The sequence below is a fragment of the Dromaius novaehollandiae genome, chromosome 2, assembly GCF_036370855.1.
Source record: "Dromaius novaehollandiae isolate bDroNov1 chromosome 2, bDroNov1.hap1, whole genome shotgun sequence".
Classification (NCBI taxonomy): Eukaryota; Metazoa; Chordata; class Aves; order Casuariiformes; family Dromaiidae; genus Dromaius; species Dromaius novaehollandiae.
The window spans coordinates 86648241-86669957 of NC_088099.1; the positions used below are offsets into that span (position 1 = coordinate 86648241).

General features: G+C 38.6%; 1 protein-coding gene across 2 annotated transcripts in view; it reads right to left on the bottom strand.

Moving 5' to 3' along the window:
* Nucleotides 1–21717, bottom strand: part of CDH12 (cadherin 12) — a 791024-nt gene that overhangs the window by 19818 nt on the left and 749489 nt on the right. For both annotated transcript variants that reach the window (XM_064506878.1, XM_064506879.1), the window contains 2 exons: nucleotides 21424–21677; nucleotides 2604–2740 (listed from right to left, as the gene is read on the bottom strand). In XM_064506878.1, the coding sequence (XP_064362948.1) occupies nucleotides 2604–2740; nucleotides 21424–21677 (391 nt within the window). The remainder of the gene's footprint in view (nucleotides 1–2603; nucleotides 2741–21423; nucleotides 21678–21717) is intronic.

The following is a 21717-nucleotide window of genomic DNA, read 5'->3' on the forward strand; positions in this document are numbered from 1 at the left end:
ATCATCTTTGATTTGTACAGGGATTCATTTTGATGCTACAGATGAACAGTGGGGAACAATGATTAGAAAGCCCCAGGGCTAAGGCACAGGGAGCTGGTCTACCCAAACCTACTCATGAGCTTGGCATCATTTTCCATATACAGGGTAATGATGGCAAAGCCAGTTTAATTTTTTTTTTCCCTCTGGCTTGACAGGGATAAAGCTGGTGGGTTTTGTTTATAATCATCCTTTTCAAAAAAAAAGAGAAGATCATTTGCAAAATGACCTTTCACTGTCTAAAATTGAGCTTTTCTCTTCTCTTAAGCTATCCTTTTTTGCTTCTGTCACAGTGAAAATAATGATTTGAGAAAGCAAAATAAATATTTTGGCAATAAAGTTTTTTAAGTTACCAAATTTAATATGCCTATTACTAGTTTTGAATTTTTTTCTCTTAAAGAAATGAGGTCAGTCAGAACTGAAAATTCTTGAATAACAATAATTCTCATTCTCTGGGCACATTTATGCAGCTGTTTGCAGTACAGGGCCACTCTCCTTGGATAATCATGAATATGTCAAGGCAGCACACTAAAATAAGTGTTTAAGGGACTGTTACTTTAAAAAGAGATAGTGATTTCAGTGTTTCTACATCAGGACCAAATAGGTGGTAATTTTCATTTAAAGCAGAAATATTTCCAATGTATTAATTTTTTCCCCTTTTTTTCTTCAGATGTTCCCTCCTCTTCTCTTTGGTCTTTTTGGCTGTGTGCAGTGTCATTTCTCAAACCTCAACATTTATTTCTGTACTAGCTCTGAGTCAGACACCTGCATATGAAGTTTTGACAGTTAATATATCTCAAATCCACCAAAGCACTCTCAATTACAGGTATAGTGCAGGTATGGCAATTGTTTCTAGTGCTACAGATAATGGTTGATGTATAAATGTTTTGAAGTATACAGATATAAATCACAAATATTTCTAAGGTGCAGACTCTGTATGTGCTGTGAAGATGCACAGACAGGTAAACTTGGGGGGGGGGTAGCTGGCTTTAATTACTCTTGGGAATAATAAACATATTCACACAGAGTTTATTAAAACCTTTGCCTTACTGCAGAAAATTTTACAAATCTCAAATGTTCATTACACACCAATAAATCTAAATAGTTAAGCTTTACTGAAACATAGACCATTATGAGACCTCCACATGCTATCTACATGCCTTTCAGTTTCTTTGGAGAACAATTACATTTCTACTGGACTTTCTCATACATGTATATGTATCTCCACATACTCATGTCACTCGAGATAGTTTAGTTTCCTCTGTCACTGTATTCCAAGCTAAGGCTGAAATTCACGTGTTCATTTGTCTGTTTCCCTTGTTATATTTTCAGCCTCTAGAGAGTTATCCCATGTTTCTTTCTGAGATAACTACAACTGAGAATTTCTTTCTTATTTTAAATAATATATACCTTCTGCTTCTAAAATCTCCCTCTTCCTATTAGCAGAATGTATTACTTATTGAGCACTCAGTGCAGTACATTGAGGAAAACATGTTCTCTGCTTTATAAACTTACATTCCTGGGCACACAAACAATACATAACAAATGGGAAGAACAGCAGGGATCCTCCTCCACCACCAGTGGATGTCAACAGACTTCTGCAGCCTTTGCACAAATGCTTGATGACCAAAAGTATTTTACTCAAATGGTGGTACAAGCCTAGGAGGGTTTCTGTTCGACAGCATCATGCAGGAGGATTGCTGCACAGAAGGCTGCCAATGGAGAAAGCTACAGCTAAGTAATACAGCTGAGGAGGGAGTTCTCATCAGGGAAAAGGAGAAGGCACAAAGACAAGTGTGAAGGATGCAAACAAGACAACCACAGGCTGTATAGGAGAAGAAAACAAGTGGTTAGGCAGAAAGAGTCTTGGGCAGAGAGGAAACTCAAAAGGAGAGATAAAGCACAAAGATTCATTTAGTTTCTTAAATTATTAGCATGTCCTCTTGACTCAGTTTTAATGTCTTTTTGTCTGATAATCAAAGGAATGTTTACATTTTTCCACCCTTAAAAAGCCGCTAGACCTCTTCATTGACTAACCTAATTTTACATTAAGTGAATTGCAAAACCAGAAACGAGAACAGAAGGGTTTCCACACAGTAGCACAGAAAGTCCCTCCCTTCACTGTTGTGAGGATAAAATGACAAGAGAACTGAGGAGAGTTCTTTTAGAAGTACAGTACTTATGTGCTGTATAAATATAAGCAACAGTCGTATAGCCAAATCATAAATATCTTACATAAGGTTTAATGGTTGAACCTCTGTATTTGGTGTTCACATTGAAACCTTGCTGTTATTTCACCCCCTAATCTCTAGCTCTTCATGCTGACAAACTTCTTTCAGCTTCTGAGAACTGTGCCCTATGAGGGCTACTAGATCAACCTTACCACACAGGCCTGTTAGAACATCACACTTGGCCTTACAGTGAGTCTTGCCAGAATGATATTTGCTGTGCATTCTTAAATCATTTCTTCATACTATGTGCACTCTTCACAGCATATTTATGTCCAGACACTACATTCTGAAAAAAACACCACATTAGCATGTTAATTCCATTTGTGCCATACTTACTAACTTTACTTGCAATTATAGAGAAATTGTACTGTGCTGTGCTTTCTCTGTCCAGTAATTCATTAGTAGCAATGGTTCCTTCGGTAGCGTCTATTGTAAAGTAGCTGTTCCCATCATTCTTCCAATCGATGAAGTATCTGCATGTGAAAAATATTAAACAAAGTAGATGCAAACGTGCAATGATTACACATTTATCATAACCGCAGTCTAGCTAGCTAAAGAAATTTTGTTATTTTTCTCTCCTCAGCTATTACCATCTTGCAAGAAGACAATAAACAATCATTTGTTCATTTATTTTTTGGAGGGCTGGAATGCTCAAGGGAAAATGGGATAAAATAAAAGATTTAGTACTTTTAGTGTTCAGATTGTTTTAAATCTTTGAGCTCTGAAGAAGTTGATGCACGGCTTCTTGACCCTGATCACTTACACCAGTCACTTTGGAAAGCACTAGACAGGCTTAGAGGGAGAAAGAGAAAAGATGTCTAAACACTGCTTAAGGTATAAATAGCAGATCAGATCTGGTCTCTCTGCATGCATTTGTAGCTGCAAATAAGCTGGAAGTAGCCTCACTGGGCATGTAGAGCTGCCCTATGGGACGTATATGGGCTGTTGGCACAGTTTCTGTTTCCAGAGCGAAGGGTCCCTCATGTAGGGAATGCTGGAGCACGAGGAGTGGGGGAGAGTCTGGCCATCTCCCCACAGATATAAGCACAATAAAGGGCTCTTTGCCTTTGGGAAAAACAACCAGCTCTCACTTTCACTGGAGCTGCAAAGAGCAGGGCAATTTTATTGTTTTTTTTATTCTTCTTCTGATCCTTTGTTAAAAAAGTACCAACACGGAACAGATTCAAAACTCAAAATGTGTATTTATTTGTTGTTTTTCCCTAGCAAAGACTTAATAGACATATCTGCTTAATAATATGGCTGCTTACAAATAATCTGATAATTATTCCAAAACCATTTCCCTTAAATGCTAATAAATTTGAAAGTCTATTTTCACATTCAATGCTACCGTTTGTAGTCATAACAGAATAATAATTTTTCTGATGCAGTGCCACCAGCTACTAATTTCCTTTTCATTGTCAGTCCCTGCATACCTAGATGATGTTTCTTAAAAACCAGGCAGGATGAAACTGAGAAAGCCATTTGGGAGTAGTAGGCAATAAGAACAAAACAGCACACAACAACATTTAAAAGATCGTAAAGGCCAGAAAACCGTGCATATGATACCTCACTGCATATAAATCAGTGACAATAAAAGCCAGTATTCCCTTCTCTGATTAGTGTCATTTACAGAAAGAATATACAGGCAATGTCATGATAAACAGTACATTATTAGATACAGCTTCACTGTAAAAGAAATCAATGATTGAAAGGGGTATTTGGCATACCCTGAAGAAAATATCTTAGATTTGGACTCAAGAGCACTAATAATCCAGGAAGATTTCAATAATTAAAATTCACAAAGAAGGTGCCATGCTCCTTTGGAGCCATTTCATTTAATCAAAATCATAAGCAAATCCTATATAGAGATGCAACAGGTTAGTTTATCAATTGCCAGTCATCCTTACTAGTCCACTGCTTTATTTGAGAAGCCTCAGAAATGATATGCTAAAGGCAGAATATAACCTTTTACACAGCAGAGCAGGCACATTTTCATGAATATGATAACATTATCTACCTACATTTGTAATTTCAATCTCATTGTTCAAAATCTGGTTGACATAAAAATTCTGAAAAATATCTATGCTGTTTATTAAAAATGCTATTATCCCAAGATAAAAATTTCAGGAATAGTGAAATTACTCTTTCAGGCATTTCCTGTTTAATAAAATATAATTGCTTCCCAAATTGAATATGAGTCCATACACAAATAAATGGGATCAAAACATGAGAAAGGAACTTTGCTTATCTCCCCCCTGTGGAAGATTAGCTTTGCCTAAGTAACCTACACACCACAATGTAAGTCAGTGAAGAAAGAACCGGATCGACTTCAAATGGCAGTGCAAGCAATAGGAGTTTTCTCATTTTAGTTTAATGAGGCCTGAAGTAGACCCATGTTCCTTCACCAGGAGGCTTTAAAACTACAAAATACATATATTCAATTTGAAAAAAGATACTTTATGCTAATTTTCTACATTGCTGTGTTTAAAGTTCAGTTCAAGCACAAATACTCGTAGGATCAGAATATGATATTCTATCTGTGAGCATTCATGCAGGTGGTTAACTTCATGCACAAGCCCAATAAGCCTACTCCTAAACATAAGCATTTGCAGGATTTAAGTCCAACGTACACGTTGCAAGACTAGCGGTACTTTTGCTGAAACTAAAGGCAGAAATCCTCTTGGCATCAGTGGAAATGGGATCAATGGGAACTGAGCAGTGTGATAAAAACTGATCTTATCTGGCTACACAGTTCTTCAAAATTCACCGTCTTCACCTACATTTGCACTGTGGATACTATTATGCCAGCATTGTTAATCAGGCTGGTTTTAGCTTAGCATTATGTTAAAAGACATCCCTATCTTCCCCCTTCCTCCTCCCTCCATGTGCTGTACCCATGGTAAAAATAGGAGTGGGACATTGCCAGTCATGTCAGCTCCTCTCATCCTGAGAATCTATATATTAGCTTAGGCCACAGAAGAAGGAAGGAAGTATTGGAGATGTATTGCCTAAAAACATACTTAGGAGAACAACTGCAAACAAGCAGCCCTTTCAGTGGTTGTTCATGTGCAATATCCAGGAAAACACACCGGGGAAGGTCCTCTCACAGACAGCTTTGCTGGACACAGAAATGCTCAGAGATTTCAGTAAATCTGCAATACTTAGTAGAAGAGTGAATCAGACTCCATAAAGCTGCTCTTCAAACGGGAATTGTTGGGACATCCCTCAGGGAAGTCACTGTTGCTGCCTGAGCTCTTATCGGAGGAGGCCTTAAAAGAGATGTAATTTCCTTCTGCAGCCCAAAAGCACTCTTTTTGTACAGCCTGATACCCAGTGTGAGATTCTATAAAAAGAGCATGGCAATACACACCTGCTTTTTTAGAAGCTCAAGAATAATTTGTAGTCATCCTGGTTAAAAGGTGAGGCAGCATGTGGCTCATAGGGACCATGGGAATGCCCCCCGAAAGAGGGCTATTGTCTTTTGAAGGGAGGAGGACAATGGGGGAGACTGTGTTGATTCCAGCTGCAGGTCAGAAGGTGGCAGAATGCTTGATGGAGGGCTGTCGAATGCATGAGCGACAGCCGGTCACCATCATGATGCTAATAGGAACTTCGAGCTGTTGAGCAGACCACCTCAGTTGTTCACACTGTTACACCATGAGTGAAAGAACTGGACAGCTGTCCTGCTCCTGGTAATGTGTGACACCAGGTTGCTCTCATGAGGGACAGCAGGATGCTGAGGAGGCTGTGCAACTCGGGACAGGCTCTTCGGTCTTCAAAATGTGAAGGGGAAGACTTGTGATGTCTGGCAGGGATGACTTTGGATCCTCACCAGAACTTTATAAACTTTGCTAAAAATCTTTCTTTGTTCTTCTGTCTTGCAGTGGTGACATAATGCAACAGCGGTATCATATAACAAGTTATAACATGTAAAGACTTATAAAAAGTTACCATAGTTTTTCTTTTTCTTTAAATTGGTGCCTAAACACAGAGTGTGCATTTGTGTTCTCACCACACTGGCCCTCAGTGGGGGTTTTCCTGGCCATTGCCAAGCTTGCAGAGACAGGCACGGGGAAACTTGGGCTGAGGTCAAAAAGGGGAGCCTAGGAGAAAGTCACGAGGACCTCTACAATGCAATGGCCAATTTTTTCTGTTTCCCAAAATGTAACTGAGTATTCTTATTTTGCTAGTATTATCTTGATGATGAATAACTTATAATCTTCTCATTTCATACAATATTGTTCTCTTAAATCTCCATTGTATTATATGCATGCACACATATGTATACTACAAAATTTTCTGCTGAGATTTCCACCAGCTGAAAAGCATTATAGCCACCACCAGTGCCCAGGATAATTTTCTCTTCTCAGCTGTCTTTTGATAGGGTTTCACTGCCTCCAGAGAAGAACAATTACAAAGTACCGGCCTAAATATTTTGTTTGAGCTACATTAGGATGCCTTAAGAGGAGGCTGTAGTTGCTGGGATCATTCCAGTGCTGGAGTCACTCTCAGGAAAGAGGATGTGATAAATGTAGAGAAAGTAAAACCAGCAAAGAATCAAGAGGTACCAGAAAAGGTTTGCTGGGTGCACTGTCGTGGCACCATGAAAGGTGGGTCATATCAAGCTGTTAGTGCTCTCTTGTAGCCAGCAGCTACCCTCACCAGTACTGAAAAGCATCATCCAGGATGCAGACAGACCACTTTGATGTCGCTTTGGACTGGAAGGTCTTAGAGAGTAATTAAAAGAGCGGAGATAGAAAATGCAATATCTTATTCATATATACTCATACCTCCTAGAAAATAAGAACAAAAGCAGGAACAGCCTTGTGGTTCCTCTGGGCATACTGTTGCCTTTTAGATACATGAGGGAACTCATGAATTTGGAGAAAAAAATATTCTTGCAAATTTTCTTTCTGGTTCTAGCTCCAAAAGATGATTAGATGTAGCACTTGATCACATGGCCAAAGGGAGACCATCTGAAATGGAATACGTCCTACAAATGCAATTCCTAAAGCTATAACCATGCAAATCAAGCCAGGAGATCAGCAAGGTAAGACATACGTAAGTGTTTGCATTGTAGGGGAACAGAGAAAATTGCTTTAAGGGTAGATCAGATGGAGGATTAAGGCCAAGTGCGACAGAGGTAAAACACGGAAGGGTGGAGTAAAAAATTTATCAGTACAAATATTCCTGTCTGTACTTCAATTTTTATAGTGAAGCCGTAGTTTAAATGGACTCAGATTATAAAATTTTATTTTATTAATTCTGAATTTAAGAAAACCCCAAACCTAAATTTTCTGTGTACTCTCTGAATGATTTGGCTGCCAACCTCAGTTTAGAAAGCATCTCATTACTCAAACTACAGCACGCCAAACCTGAACACTGGAATAAAGCATTTTAGATGTAAGAAAATTCCTGATGTGATAGGATAAAAAGAAAGCATTTTTTCTAAGAATGAGATAAACATGAATTTCTCAGTCCAGGCTGGATCACTGGTGTTCTTCTGCACTTTAAACTGCTTTGCTTAGTATTAACCACTGGAAAGTTTTTAGTTTAACCACTTTGTGGGAACTGCTACAGAAAATTCTGTTGATGAGCAAATATGTATGAAATGTTAATAAACACAAATTAGCTAGTCTGGGCTATGAATCTTAAATGATTAAGGGAATTAAAGAAATTATAGAAACATAGGCTTTTTTTTTTGCTTGGGGTGGGGAAGAGCAGGGGAAGACATCTCCATAGACCAAGCTCTTCAAAGATAGCTAAGTGACTAACTTCTAAATATATGGACTTAAGTGATCTTTTTCTTTTTATATTAATTAATTGCTGATTGCAAGGAATATCTACAAGTAAAAAAAGTCAGTGGGAATATGAGGAGCTCAGGACATCTGGTAATTAAGCATTTGAGGAGTAACAGCTTCAGGGTATTGGGGCTTTATGAAGAACAGATATTTCCTGAAAAAAAATCTTGTTGATATCTTTTTCTGAGATGGACAAATAACATAGTTGATAGACATGCTTTATAAAAACATTTTAACTCTTCACAGAGACTTCAGCTCACACTTTGTTGATGGAAAGCTTATTCCTTACTCTGGCTCCTGCGGAGTCAGAACACTGATTTTTGGGAAACAAATGTTGCAAAGTGCTTGTTGCAAAGAAAGACAAAGGATGTTGTAATGTGATAATCACTATTTGGGTTTCTGTGACCTTAAATTGTTTAACCTGGGTTTACTTTAAGTTAAACTGCAGGTAAATGAAATTCAGAATTTATGCCAGCTTGGGACAGTTAAATACCATACATCATATCAAAAATAACAGATGGAACTTAAAAAAAAATTAGAAACATAAACAAAAGATAATAAGATTCAGTTAGGAAGTGTGAACAGTTAGGATTTTTTATAATCCCAATACATATATAATCAAATAAATGAAAGAAACATGCAAAGCAGGATTCTCAAAAGGGGTGAGGGACTAAAAGAATGCAAATGAGACTTTAGGTGTGATTTGACTACTTCAAAGTCCAAAGGAGAATAATCATGTACTGTGGCTGGAAAATTATAGATCTGTGCATGCAACTGGGTGTCTAGCAAATGGCACCTAGACAACAGTATTTTGTCTTGGGCACCACATCACTAGATAGATATCAACAAATTGGAGGGTGTTTAGAGAAAAGCAAGAAAAACTGTATCAGGTCTAGGCATCCTAAATTATAAGAAAAGATTAAAAGAACTAAAATATGTTCAGCTTGGATAAGCGATGACAAAAAGGAGAAATGAGAATAGTCTACAAATACCTGAAGGGCTTAAACACCAAGAAAGGAAAGGTATTATTTTGTTCAGCACACAGGTGCAGAGGAGTGAAATTAAGAAAGGGAAAATTTATGTTGTGCAGCAAAATCTTTCTGACAGTGATGTACATTATGCTGTATAAAAGAGAAATGATGTGAGCTCCGTCACTTGGCACCACAAAGCTAAGCTGGGTAAAATAATGGAGCATGTACAGTACAGGAAAAAGAACTGTATTTCCTGAAAGATGGACTGAATAATCCTATCTGTCTCTGTAATGCTAAGCACTATGATCCATAACAGGAAAGAGCATCCTCTTGTTAATCATACTCAGTTACAAATCTGCTCTAAGGTGCATTGCCAAGTATTTTAAAATTTAGCCATAAAAGTTTTTTGAGAATACAGTTATTGAAAAAATAGACAAAAAGAAAACCACTACTACCACAAGAAACAAGAAATCCAGACTTCAAGTCAAGCCTAAAAATAATTAAAATGTTAGAAACTGTGGTGTGTTGAAGCATGCAAACAACTTTGTCGTCCAAAAAAAAAATCACCTCTTGCCACTCAAATTTCCTTGCTGGAGTTCCTTCAATGATACAGTCCTTGAGCCATCATTGTGACAGTCTAAAAAAAACCATGAATCCCTGGACCACACATACACATTTCAAACATTAAGCCAGTTCTTTATTGCCTCACTTACCTTTGCTCTTCTCAAAGGTAAGTACTAAACTCTTCATCTCCTGACAGCTGATCACCTGGAGGTGTCTGCCATGCCAGTAAAGACCAAGGAGTGAATGCCTTAAGTTTGCTAACGTTGCAATCAAGAATTTTTAAAGCAAATCCTCTGTAGACTGCACATGCCTGCAGAAGCCATAACACTCAACCAAGAATAATTAAATGTAACAGAGTATTTTATTTTCTTGTGGTAGATGATACAGTTATCTGCTTATTAGGTCTAGATAGGATAGCAAGATTACCAAAGTCTTTCTCAGGGCTGTGGCACTGAATCAGCATTAAGTTACTTTATATCTTTTTTTCATATCTTTATTTGAGTTAAAGCTTACTCTTGATTCTTGTGGTTTTCTAATAACTTAAAATGCTATTTCACAAAGTTTTACAACAGCAGCAATGGTAAATATCCATTTTTCTCCGCTGGATAATGGGATAATATGAAATAAGGTGAAATGCACTGCTTGCCTAACAGCAGGAGACAAAAGTCTTTGCATATCATTTATGTTGTTCTGTGTTAAAACAACTGCAAAGTCCTTTCTCATAATTTTTTTAATGTCCTACAACCCCAAAACTATTGTACTGCATATATGCAAAGTATTAAATATATAAAAGATTGGATAATTTTTAATAAAATAAAATACTTTCTTGACTAAAACTCAGTTAATATGAAAAATATTTTAAAATGAAATTCTTAATGTTTATTTGTTTAAATAATTTATTAAGCCATCTTTTAGTGGGAGCACGAGCTCTGTGTACCTGTGCTGAAGATCTTCTGAAAGCTGCTGATGCATTAGAGCTCAAACCAGAGAAAACTCTGACTGGTTTGCAGTCGGATCTTATCCTTTGTGTAATCCTACGGGTACCAGCCGGACCTGAAGAGAAACCCACCCATGCAGATACATAGTAGTCTATAACCTTCATGTTTAAGTATTTTCAGGGGGATACAAGCCATGGAGCAAAACAAAACAAAAACAACCTCAAGCGAAATGTGGAAAGGAACCCACACAGCCATTCAGTAATGTCTAACTAACTTTAAGCCTTTACAAAACATCCTGTGCACAGTCAGCCAATGTGATCCAGCTGCTGCCCTTCCTGGAGAAGTGGTTACCTCCTACCCTTGCCTCCTCCCCAGAAGTATTAGTCCTGCAGTTCTCCCAAATGTGACTTCTTTTTAAAATGAAATGGTCAAGTTTGGAAAGAAATAGTAGGTAGGTTTCAGTCGGCATCTTACCTAAACTGTTTCACAGATTGGGTTAATGAGCAGTTAAACTTGCAGAACTGAGGAAGGTAACAACCTCCCCTGGAGGATGTTTTAAATCAAACAGCTAAAGGTAATAATATTCAGATGCAATAATGAGCAGTCAATATAGTTTGTCTAACCTGGTTTAGGTGCCTTTACTGCCTTATAATAACACAAAAACAAAGGGCTGAGGATCAGTAGAATGGGATCGGAGCATTACTTTAGAATGGTTGCTTTGTTCACAGGTGGCAAAACCTCAAAAGGCTTGCGTAGGTTACACTAAAAAAGTGAAAGACTTTCATTTTGTATTCTACCATAATGTATGGACATTGTACGTGTCACACCTAAAAATAAATGGATCCCAATTTACTAATATTTTAAAATATTCCTGATGATTTTACCATGACTTTTCTTTCATCATTCCACTCAAATTGCCATTTTTTTTATCATTTTGTATTTTTTAAATGTGCTTAGCACTGACACAAAGATGTTGCAATAGTCTAAGTTGAATGCTTTTAAACATCTCACTGAAGGAAAAAACAGTCCTATAATGGAAAGGTGGCTTTTCTGTGTGTTAAAATATTTTGCCTTTAAAAGCAAAGATTTTTGGGATTATTTAAAGGATAGAAGCCAAACTAGTTTGTTGTATTCTGTCCCTCTTTCCAAAGGAATTAAGCAGTATACTTCTCACACTGATAATATTGTGAGACCTATTTCAGCCTTCCCAGAAAGAATCTTGTATATACTGTGCATTAGCTAGTGATGCTTTACAGAAGGGTAGATGAAATTGTGAGACCTATTTCAGCCTTCCCAGAAAGAATCTTGTATATACTGTGCATTAGCTAGTGATGCTTTACAGAAGGGTAGATGAAATTTCGACAGTCTGGGAGAAGGGGCAAACAGTTCTCTGTCAGACTGTCCCACATCCATCATCTTCATGTCTTTCACATAACAGCAGATCTTCCAGATGAAAAAATAACACAGTTTGAGTCTTCTGCACACTATATAACTTGGTTCTGCATAGTATGGGCTGTGTACTTCTGCATTTTTTAATCAGGAGGGTGAAGGATTAGTGATTTTAGCAGTCAGTACTGCAGCAGTCACCTGATATGATGTCAATGCAAACAAATTATACTTTGCTCCTTTGGAGGAAATCAAGCACTGTGCGGATTTAATTGACAGGGAAGCAGTGGCTGTAGACACACTGAATCTGATGACAGATCAGAATCAAGTGAGAGAAGCTGTTAAACTTTTCATAAGCCTTATAAATCTTACATACAAATTTCAGTAAAACACCCTAGACAATATAGGGAAAAAAATGTGCTGCATTTCAATTATCAGCCCTTCCAAGCTGCCAGTTCTGCCTGTGTACTAATTCCATTGCTTCCTCCCCCTCTCCATTTAAAGATGTTGCTCATTTGCTTATCAAACTCTTCAGTCAGCTCCACTGTCTGCTTTGCATTTCTCATGATGAGTCGAGTACCTTATCAAAACCCGTTGTCCTTCAGAAAATGCATTGTTTTTATTCATTTCTAACATCATTTCTACTGCCTCATTGAGCAGGCAGAACTGCAAGACAACAAGGGAGAGGGAAAGCTTTGCCCTGTAGTTTAATTATGTCTCAGTTATTTGGACTAAGAGCAGCGGTATAAGGCATGTTGGATGTTACCCCTTCACTACATGCTGAACAACAGTCAGTATTGCTTGGATGGTGCTGTAGTGCAGCACTTTCTTTACCAGCACCACAACTGTAGGTATATATCTCTGTCAATGAGCAGATGGAGTATAGAGAGATAGGAAGCAAATTATTTTAAGTGGATTCCCCTGGAGCCTTAAGAAAGCTGAGAAGGGAGAGACAAATGTGGATTACTCCCTTAGCTGTTCAGCCCCAGGAGAAGCTAAAACTTCATTTTGTACTTGGGGGCATGTGGCCTAAGCACCAAGTGATAAGACAGAGAGTGAAGCTGTGTTATACTTCCTCTGCTTCTGTTCCCTGGCCTCTTCTGAAATGCTTTAACATTTGAACCTATGCCAGGCCACAGAGTGCTATGGCAAGAAGCATCTGCTATATAGGAGAGCAGATCTAGTGGCTTCTCTGTGACATAAATTCACAGCATAAACTCCATAGGCATAATCTTTGATTGCTTTGCTTTTGCATCATGTAAATACTAGCTCTGCTTTTCATCTTTTGGATACTAAAATCTGACTAAATCACTCATTTTTTTTTCCTACAAAAAACTGAAGTAAAATGCTGATGCTGACACAAAGAAAAACCAGGTAACAGTAACCGTGCTGACTCTAGAAAGCTGTAGCGCATTGTTTTATCACCTGCTTGGACCTTCAGCGGGGACTGACTTGGTCTGTCGACTGGGTTTGCAAGAGGAAATGCTCAGTGATATCAGGAACTAGAGACTGCATTTTTGCTTCTAACCAGGTCAGACGAAGTGATCATAAATTAAAGGACTATTCAAGACAGCTCTGACATTGTAGGAGCTGCTGAATTTTCCTTTTCCCTTCCTCCTCCTCAGTCCCCAGCTCATATAAAGAAACCCAGAATGTAAATCGAACAATGTTAATATGGAGTCACCTTTTCAAAGGTTTTATGCACTTCATGAAGGCCCCAGGCAGACGCTGCTGGATAAACACCTCCCTACTCTCACTTGCACACTGGTGTGCAACCTGACCTGAGCCCAGTCGTGTCCCATCACTTGCCCCCAAAACTGGTTCTTCTTCTCTCCTACGTGAGCTGGAATTTCTGTGCTGTGTCTCCTTCACAATGTAACTTTTTGAGACTTACTGCCTAAATTAATCTGCTGTTCTAAAACCGAAGATTTAATATTTACATAAATGCTACCAGCAGTCTCATTAATGTTTTTCTTTCCTATTTGCCCATATTGAACCTCAGCATTGTGTTTAGTTACCTTTGCTCCTCTTTCACATTCAGCCATCTTAGATGATCCTGTACCATGATTTGCCACACTCACCTTTCCAGCTTAGATGGAAACATCTGAGATCTGTCTGCATTTAGAATCAGGACATGACTGAAGTTTCCAAACACATAACTCCCAAAATGTATGTGTCTGTCAAAAAAAACCTATGGCTTAAATTAAGGAGCCTGAAAGTGAATAAATGACCAAATATATAAGAATCTCTAGCCCAAATGCAATGATTATTTAAACATAAAGAACGACAAACTTGAACATTTTAGGACATTCTAATTTTCTGAAATTAGAGCTGATGTTTCCAAATAGTGCTAAAGGAGAAATTTAGATTGAAAGGAATTAGAATCTGACCAATTTGCAAAGGTTAAAATAGCTATTCTTGTGGAAAGGGACATAAAATCTTCAATTACAACGGCTTGAATCTTAATTTTATACTAACAAGCATGGTTTCAGTTTTGACTTTGTGAACCACTTTGCAGAATAACCACCTAGCAGTATCCCTTGTAGCATAAAAGTTTTCCTTAGAAGCTGGTTTAAGTTTGGCCCTTCATAATTCTTTCAATATCAAGTCATGAGAGGTTCACAGCTTGAGGTGGTATGTCCACAACCATTAAACCTCTGTTTTAATCTCACTGTGCTTCTTAGAATGCTTGTGAAATCCATTGCTGCAGAAATCTGGAATAGGAGCCCTTGATCTAAAATCAGGAAGACTACTATTTGAGCTAAAGTAAAATGACAGTGTGTGCCTCTGGGATACAAACCCACTTTGCAAAATCACATCACCAGGTGGTACAATTATAATAGGCTGCTGTGAAGTAAACTAGAACTATTATGGTCATATTGCTCCTTTCCCCTCACTCTGGCTTCTTAGCTAGTCTCAATTAATTTAAAAGCTTTCCCTGACAAGTTCTTCTCTTCTGCCTTGGAGCTGAATGCAATCTTCTTGATTTTCAGCATCCACTTCCCTCCCAAACAGGGCATTCACTGAAAGGAGTAGTCCCTGAACTTCTTGGTTCTGCACATAATTTTAATGTCAAACTCCTGACTGATATTTTAGAGGTTTATCTGGTTGCATACACCAACTGAAGATCACTTACTGCTAGTCAGAAACATCAGTAATTTGAGGAATAACTGTATTAGTGACTATAAATAAAGGCTACGGGCCTTTCTCAGATTAAAACCTTGTTTTCAGTTGCTCCTGACTTTACTGGACTTAGGAAGGAAAATTTCAAGCAGCTAAGTTTTTTTAGCATTTCACACAAAAATAATGCAACTGTTTCCAGGAGTAAATCTAGGGAAAAAATAGGCACATAAAGAGAATCATACCAATCTTTTCTTTGGAAATATCCAGCTTTCCTCTAGCGCAGGCTTTCTGACTTATGCCAGAGAATATTCACTTTTGCTCCAAGCTCGTGCCAGTCCTGTGAGAATCCATGCAGACTGAAAAATCAATCTGCACATACTCCACAAGGACAAAGCAGGGCTTTTCAGCTAAAGTCTCTGAAACATCTGTTCCCAGTGAACATGCTGCAGCATCAGTTACAGTTCTGGTAAGTGGCAGCACATTTACCATCCCCAGTGAAGATGGCTGTCTTCACTTTAGTCTTAAGTGTATAGAGACAAAGCTGCACTTTTCTTGTAATGGCCACCTGCAGCAACTGCAAGCTGATCATTGGCATAGAGGTACCATAGTGCTTGAATTAGTATAATTGAATGAGTTATTTCTTGGCAGCTGAGCTGTGGTAACTCCCTGCTTGTGTGTACCTAATCCATTGCAAATTTGAAGTAAAGTGTGTTAACCTAAACTACCATGAAGGGGATCACAGCAATGATTTGTTAGACACATCTTGCTTGACAGTTGCAACAGGTAAAGCACAGATAAACAGTCAATTGCTGTCACTCTGCTATAAAGCAGTAATTCATTAAGCTGCAATAAAACAGCTGTTTTTGAAAAACAGTTCAAACCAAGAAGATGCAGATTTTGTCTGCCTTGTGTTTGAAGAGCAGTCACCTTAAAACCAAACATCTGCTGAGGAGGAAGCCATCTCAGGCAAACCTAGGGAACAGCAGACCTGTACATGAGGTCATGTGGAGTTTGTTTATGAGCAGAGGACTATAGAGTGGAGCATGTGATTGCCTGAGGTCATGAAGACAAAGTCGGGAAGCTAGAGAAGAAAACAGAGGAGGAGGCGGGAACCCTGAGCAAAAGAGCGGGAGGAAGTAGGAGTTTGTTGCCCTATATCTTTTCCAGCATTGCTGGAAGGTGAGTAGACGCACAGGTAGAAATGGGATGCGGTTGTGGATACGGTAGCTGAGCGCTCACTGAGCCAAATGAGGTGGGAAACTAATGAGGCTGGTGGAGGAGGAGCAAATGTATCAGCCAAATATATCCCTTGGTATTCAGAGAAAACACTGGAATAGAAATCCAGTTTCTAGAGCTCCAGAAACCAGATCAAAGTAACTGGAGCAAAGAGAAAAAATACATCAAGCCACTGAGATCAAAAAAGAAGTCATTGCCATCAGCAGAAGAAAGGGAGGCAGTAAAGTTGGAAACTAATGAAGATGTGGAATGTGGTTCATGAGAAAAAGGAGAGAAACAGCTATAGGAGAGAATAAGATGGACAGTGAAATAGGAGACTGATATTAGACTGCCTGAGCTCAGGGGATATAAGAAAACAGCCTCATATGTGGATTGGTAGGTGGACTGCAAATGATAGCAAGGGGTCTGGAGCAGGAGGTGAAAGATATTGGCGCAGGATGTTGAACCGGTTGGGCTGGATGAGTTGGAACTTGACACAGAGGTCTTAAAAGTAGTTGAGGAGCCTGGGGCTTCAATAAAAAGCAAAGGATGGCATGGATTTAGAACTGGAACAGAGACAAACAGGCAGGAATAGCGCAAAGAGTCTGTATAGCTCACTAAAGCAAATGAAAAACCCCAAATTCCTGCATTCCACTGTATTTTTTCTATCTGCAAAATCTACTGGCAAGGCATCTCATCCCCTACAATAGAGGTATCATCTATGTGATACCACAGAGAAAAATCACTTGTTCTGTTATTAAATGAAAAGGCTTGGGGTGCTGAAATGAAAGGTCCCATCTTTCTGAAAATCTGAGAGTTACATGTGGATGTCACAGAATGGGATTTTTTGTAAAAAAAAATATTAAAAAATTGTGCGCAAATAGAAATACATGAAGAATTATTATAGGATTGGAAGGTCAAGTGCTTTCCTGTTGCATAGGTAACTTTAATTCATCTTGTTTGTGCCTGTACATTGCATATTTTTTTCTCTTTACATGACAAAGCTTTGCACTGCAAAAAAAACAAAAACAAAAAAACATATCCATAAAGATTTCTGGACTACATTGAACTAGTTCAGCAAATAAATAAGGCTGCTCCTTTGGAACCTCATGCAGGGAATACAGGCTTGTCCCCAAGATATTGAGGGCAGGCTTGACCTGTCAGTAGTACACATGAATTTTTGTGTTTTAATATCATGGTTTCATGATTCTGGACTTGAACAGGATAATGTGCAGTCCCCACAGCTTTCGTGCTTTGAGTGGTTCTTGTGGTTCATAAGGCAAAGCTCCTGAGTCAAGCAGGGGAGACCTGAAGGGCAGTGTTGTGGCACTGAACATGCAACTCATTGTAATCGGAGTCAGATCTGCAGCTCACATCAGAGGCAAAAATCCTTTCAAGCTTTATGCCATACGATCATCTCCTAGGAAATTTGACAGCTTCTAAGGCACCAGCGAAAAAGTTGTTTAACTTCACACAGTGTTAGATAAACCTTACTTTTCAAGGAATCATTGCCAGTAACTCAGCCTTGCCTTTACATTTTCTTTCTTGTTATTTAGATAGCACTGTCCCTAACTTTCATAAAGTATGGACAGGTGTAAGAGTGATTTTTGAAAGCTCTAAAATATGTTGCACCAGAAGTGATGAACTTTTAGTAAAAACCTTTTGGTATTTATAAATTACATACATTGTCATGAACACTAGACTACAGGTGCTTGTTTCTCCTGCATGGCTTGTAACCATCATAAACAAGAGACATCTGAGAAGAACATGAGATCATTGCTCCTTTCAGAAGTGCTTTGGGATTTTTAATGGCTACAAAGCAATAGGACCACAGTTTATCATTTATGCTGAGCATCTCCTGCAACACTATGAAGAAAATAGGAATGGACAAAATAGCTCTCCTAAGAGACATAAACTCTAGATTTAGCACAGTTTGAAAATCAGGTGCACTGGAGTAATGTTCCAAAACAGCTTCAAAGCCAGCCACCCTTGCAGGTGTTGAATACCTGCAGCCCCTTTTCTCCTTGTGTTTAATTTCCCTTTTTTACTGAATGTGTGCTCTGTGCCCCTTCATTTCCACATCTCTGTCAAGTAACATCCCACAAAACAAACTTTTAAAAATTCCTGATTTCTCAAGGAACTTATTTCCAGCTATAAAAGAAAAGAGAAAAAGAATATAAACCACAGCATTTTTAATGGCTTCCAGTGATATATTTTTCTTTTTCTAAGCACCTGAATCCAGTCTCCACTCATAGCTGTTATCTCCCCCTTCCTGCTATGTCTAGCATAACGGACATAATGGTTTTTGTCTGATAAAATTGATTAAGTTGCTGTCACTAGTGCTGCTTCCTTTAATGTGAGCTTTTTCAGACGGCTTTGTTCTCCAGAGCTTTGCCTTCTGTTGCATACACTGCAGATCTGTCCTTTATCCCAGTCTCTATTGTTTTAGCAGGTTGTTGATTTTGTTGTTGTTGTAATGGGCATCAACATGGCCAGACTGCTCTAGAAAAAAACATTTCAAACTGTGCCGCCCAGCAAATTGTATCAGCTGTTGCCTCAAAGAACATTACTTGCTTTTCCACGACTGTTTAAAGGGCCTATTTAGTTAGAAGATGTTCAGACTCCTTCTTTAAAATATGATGAAACTGAGGGAGCCATTATTTACATCTATGGGACAGTCTAGAATTTAAACAGCTGAAAGAGCATAACTGCTGTAAGATACATTTGTGAGTTGTAATCACATACAGCTCTTTCCAACTAATTTATGCCTTTCTAACTTCTGTTCACTGAAGTCTTTTAGTCTCAGTTAGAGGAAATAAAACTCATGGAATGCTGAATGCTGCATCAGTAACTAGCAATTGCCTATCCTTCCTTTTTTTTTCACTTGGACTAGTCAGCATTTGAATACATACAGGCTCTTCCAGGGCATAGCAGCGTGGTCAGAGCTCAGTTAAGTAAGTAAGAATCTTGTCATTGAATTCAAAGAGCTGGAGACCAAACTGATTATGCAGTATCAAATCTATCATCAGCTTAAATGCGGCGAGCTAACGATGAGATTTCAGGACTGAAACATCTTTCAAAACCAGACGATGAGAAGGGTTACAGCTGTACTGACAGATTTCCAACTTAATCTCAGCACGTCAGCTTGCTCACTGGAACCCATCCTTGTCCTTAAGGTACCGGTACCGCCCTCCAAAGCCCACTGAATTCAATGTGCGGCTGACTTCTGGGTGGGAATGCATCCCTCTGAGAGCACTCCTGTACTAGGACGTAGTCTGTTTCCTCTGTGCACGAACTGGCTGCAGTTCCTTAAAAATGACCCAGGGAGCACTTCTGTGGTTCTGCAGTGTTCATGGTCAGCAAACTGAGCAGTGAGGCTAATATACAAGGCTATTTTATAAATCAGTGTACAGCTACAGCTTGTTAGAGAAGTTTCCTAAGCTGATAGTCTAAATCGTATCGCTGATCTTTTGACTGAATGTGTAGGTGGCCATTTAAACACCCAAATGATGATTTCAGAGTTAAAGAAGGGTAGACACAAACACCTCAAAGCAGCTTAAAATTCAGTACTACAGAGAACTCCATATGAAGGCACCTTCATCTTGAAATGGTGAATTTTCCTGTGTAGCTGCAAATACAGGATGAGGAACTAAAGCACATGAGTCTCCTAGGATAGTCTGTGAAATATAAATTCTTACTGAGGAGAGGTTATACATTCAAATGACTCTGCTGTCATATGAGAAACTACTCAGCAATATGATGAAGGGGCTTGCTATCTGGTCACAAGAGACAATGTAGTTTTCAACATAATATTGACTTCCGGGGGGCTATGTTCATGGGCTCCCCACCAGGGGAAAAGGTTCTTGTTTTAGTCTTTGTTATTGAATGTTTTGAACCTGTCTGGGAAGGAATGTGTCACAGATTCATGGTCAAATATATTCTTGTATTAGAAAATACTGAAGGATGTATTTAAAAAAAAAGTAACAAACACTAGTAATAGGATTAAGCAATAATTAACAGTGAATTTCACTGGTGAAACAGGAGCTAGACACTCACTGTCTGTTGCATATTAAATTTTTGAATAGCATCTAGCAACTTTATTGTACATTTTGAGAATACCAATGCTGAGTCCAAATTGACATAGTTAATAAATATGGATTATGTTAAAAGGTCCAAATCAGTTTTGTAATGAATTAGTTCATTTGGAAGACACACTCTGAGTGATTATATGCATGACTGTGTACGTACTTGGTAGCCACTAGTGACATTTTACTGTTCCATCATATTCCCATTTCATAAATGTTTATATTTAAAGATTAATGACATCTGTTATGTCTCAAATATTGTTCATGACAGTCTGGAACTAAAACTATTTCCTGAAGTCAGGTAGATCCAGCCTGGATTGGTATTGGAAGTATGTGTAATGATTCCTACATCCTACAGGAAGCCAGCACAGGAGCTTCTTTGTTGGTACATGAGTCTGGTTCACTTTTTTCTAATATCTCTGGAAATATGTCAGCAAAAACGGTACATTACATTTGTATAACAACTGGTCTCCTGCTTTATTTCAGAAAAATAAGCTATACCAGAAAATGGGAGGCTTTGCTGGCATGGATTTACACTCAGGGCTTCTCCTGGAGTCTGCTGAGCACAGCAGTGTTGGTCAGCAATCACAGCCTTAGCCAACACAGATATAGCAATTATTTATTAAAGCATTTGTTATTTGCCATATACGAAGAGTGAGAGGTTTGTGTGAAAGGGGCTGCACTTACTGTCACCCGGTGATGCGTAATAGATATGTAGCACATCCAACCTCCCTTTTCACTATTGTACTTCAGAACAGTTTTTTCATGGAGGACCCAGACAGAACAGTATTTTTATTTCCTCAACCTCATCTCACATTCTCTGGTCATGTCAGTGTATGATAACTTATACGATCCTCTTTATGATACGAAGCTGTCAGCACTTAATATATTTTGCCAGACAGCCACCTAAACTAGCATCTCTTTTCAGTATTTTTTCAGAGCAACAGCTATGTATTTTGGTGACCTATTTGGAATGTTTTGTATCTTCTTACCAAGCTCTTTGCCACCTTCATTCACTGCCAGCAGCAGTTTGGGTTGTGTGAGAGTTACTGACGGAAGAAAAGCTTTCTCACCTTACAGAACTGCTGCCAGCATCGAGGTCTTGTGCTGTCACCGCACCTATAATGGTCCCCACAGGAGTATCCTCGTAAACCTCCATTGTGTACATGGGCTTGCTGAAAACCGGCGGTTCATCCATGTCCAACACATTTATTTTCACAGTGGCGGTGTCTTTGAATGGACCCACAGAGTGAAATCGATGGTCAAGATGGAGATTGGAGGCCTCGACTTTAAAGGTGTATGCCTTTTTTGTTTCAAAGTCTAATGGCTGTAAAAAGAACAAAAGCAAAATATCAGATCTGACTAAA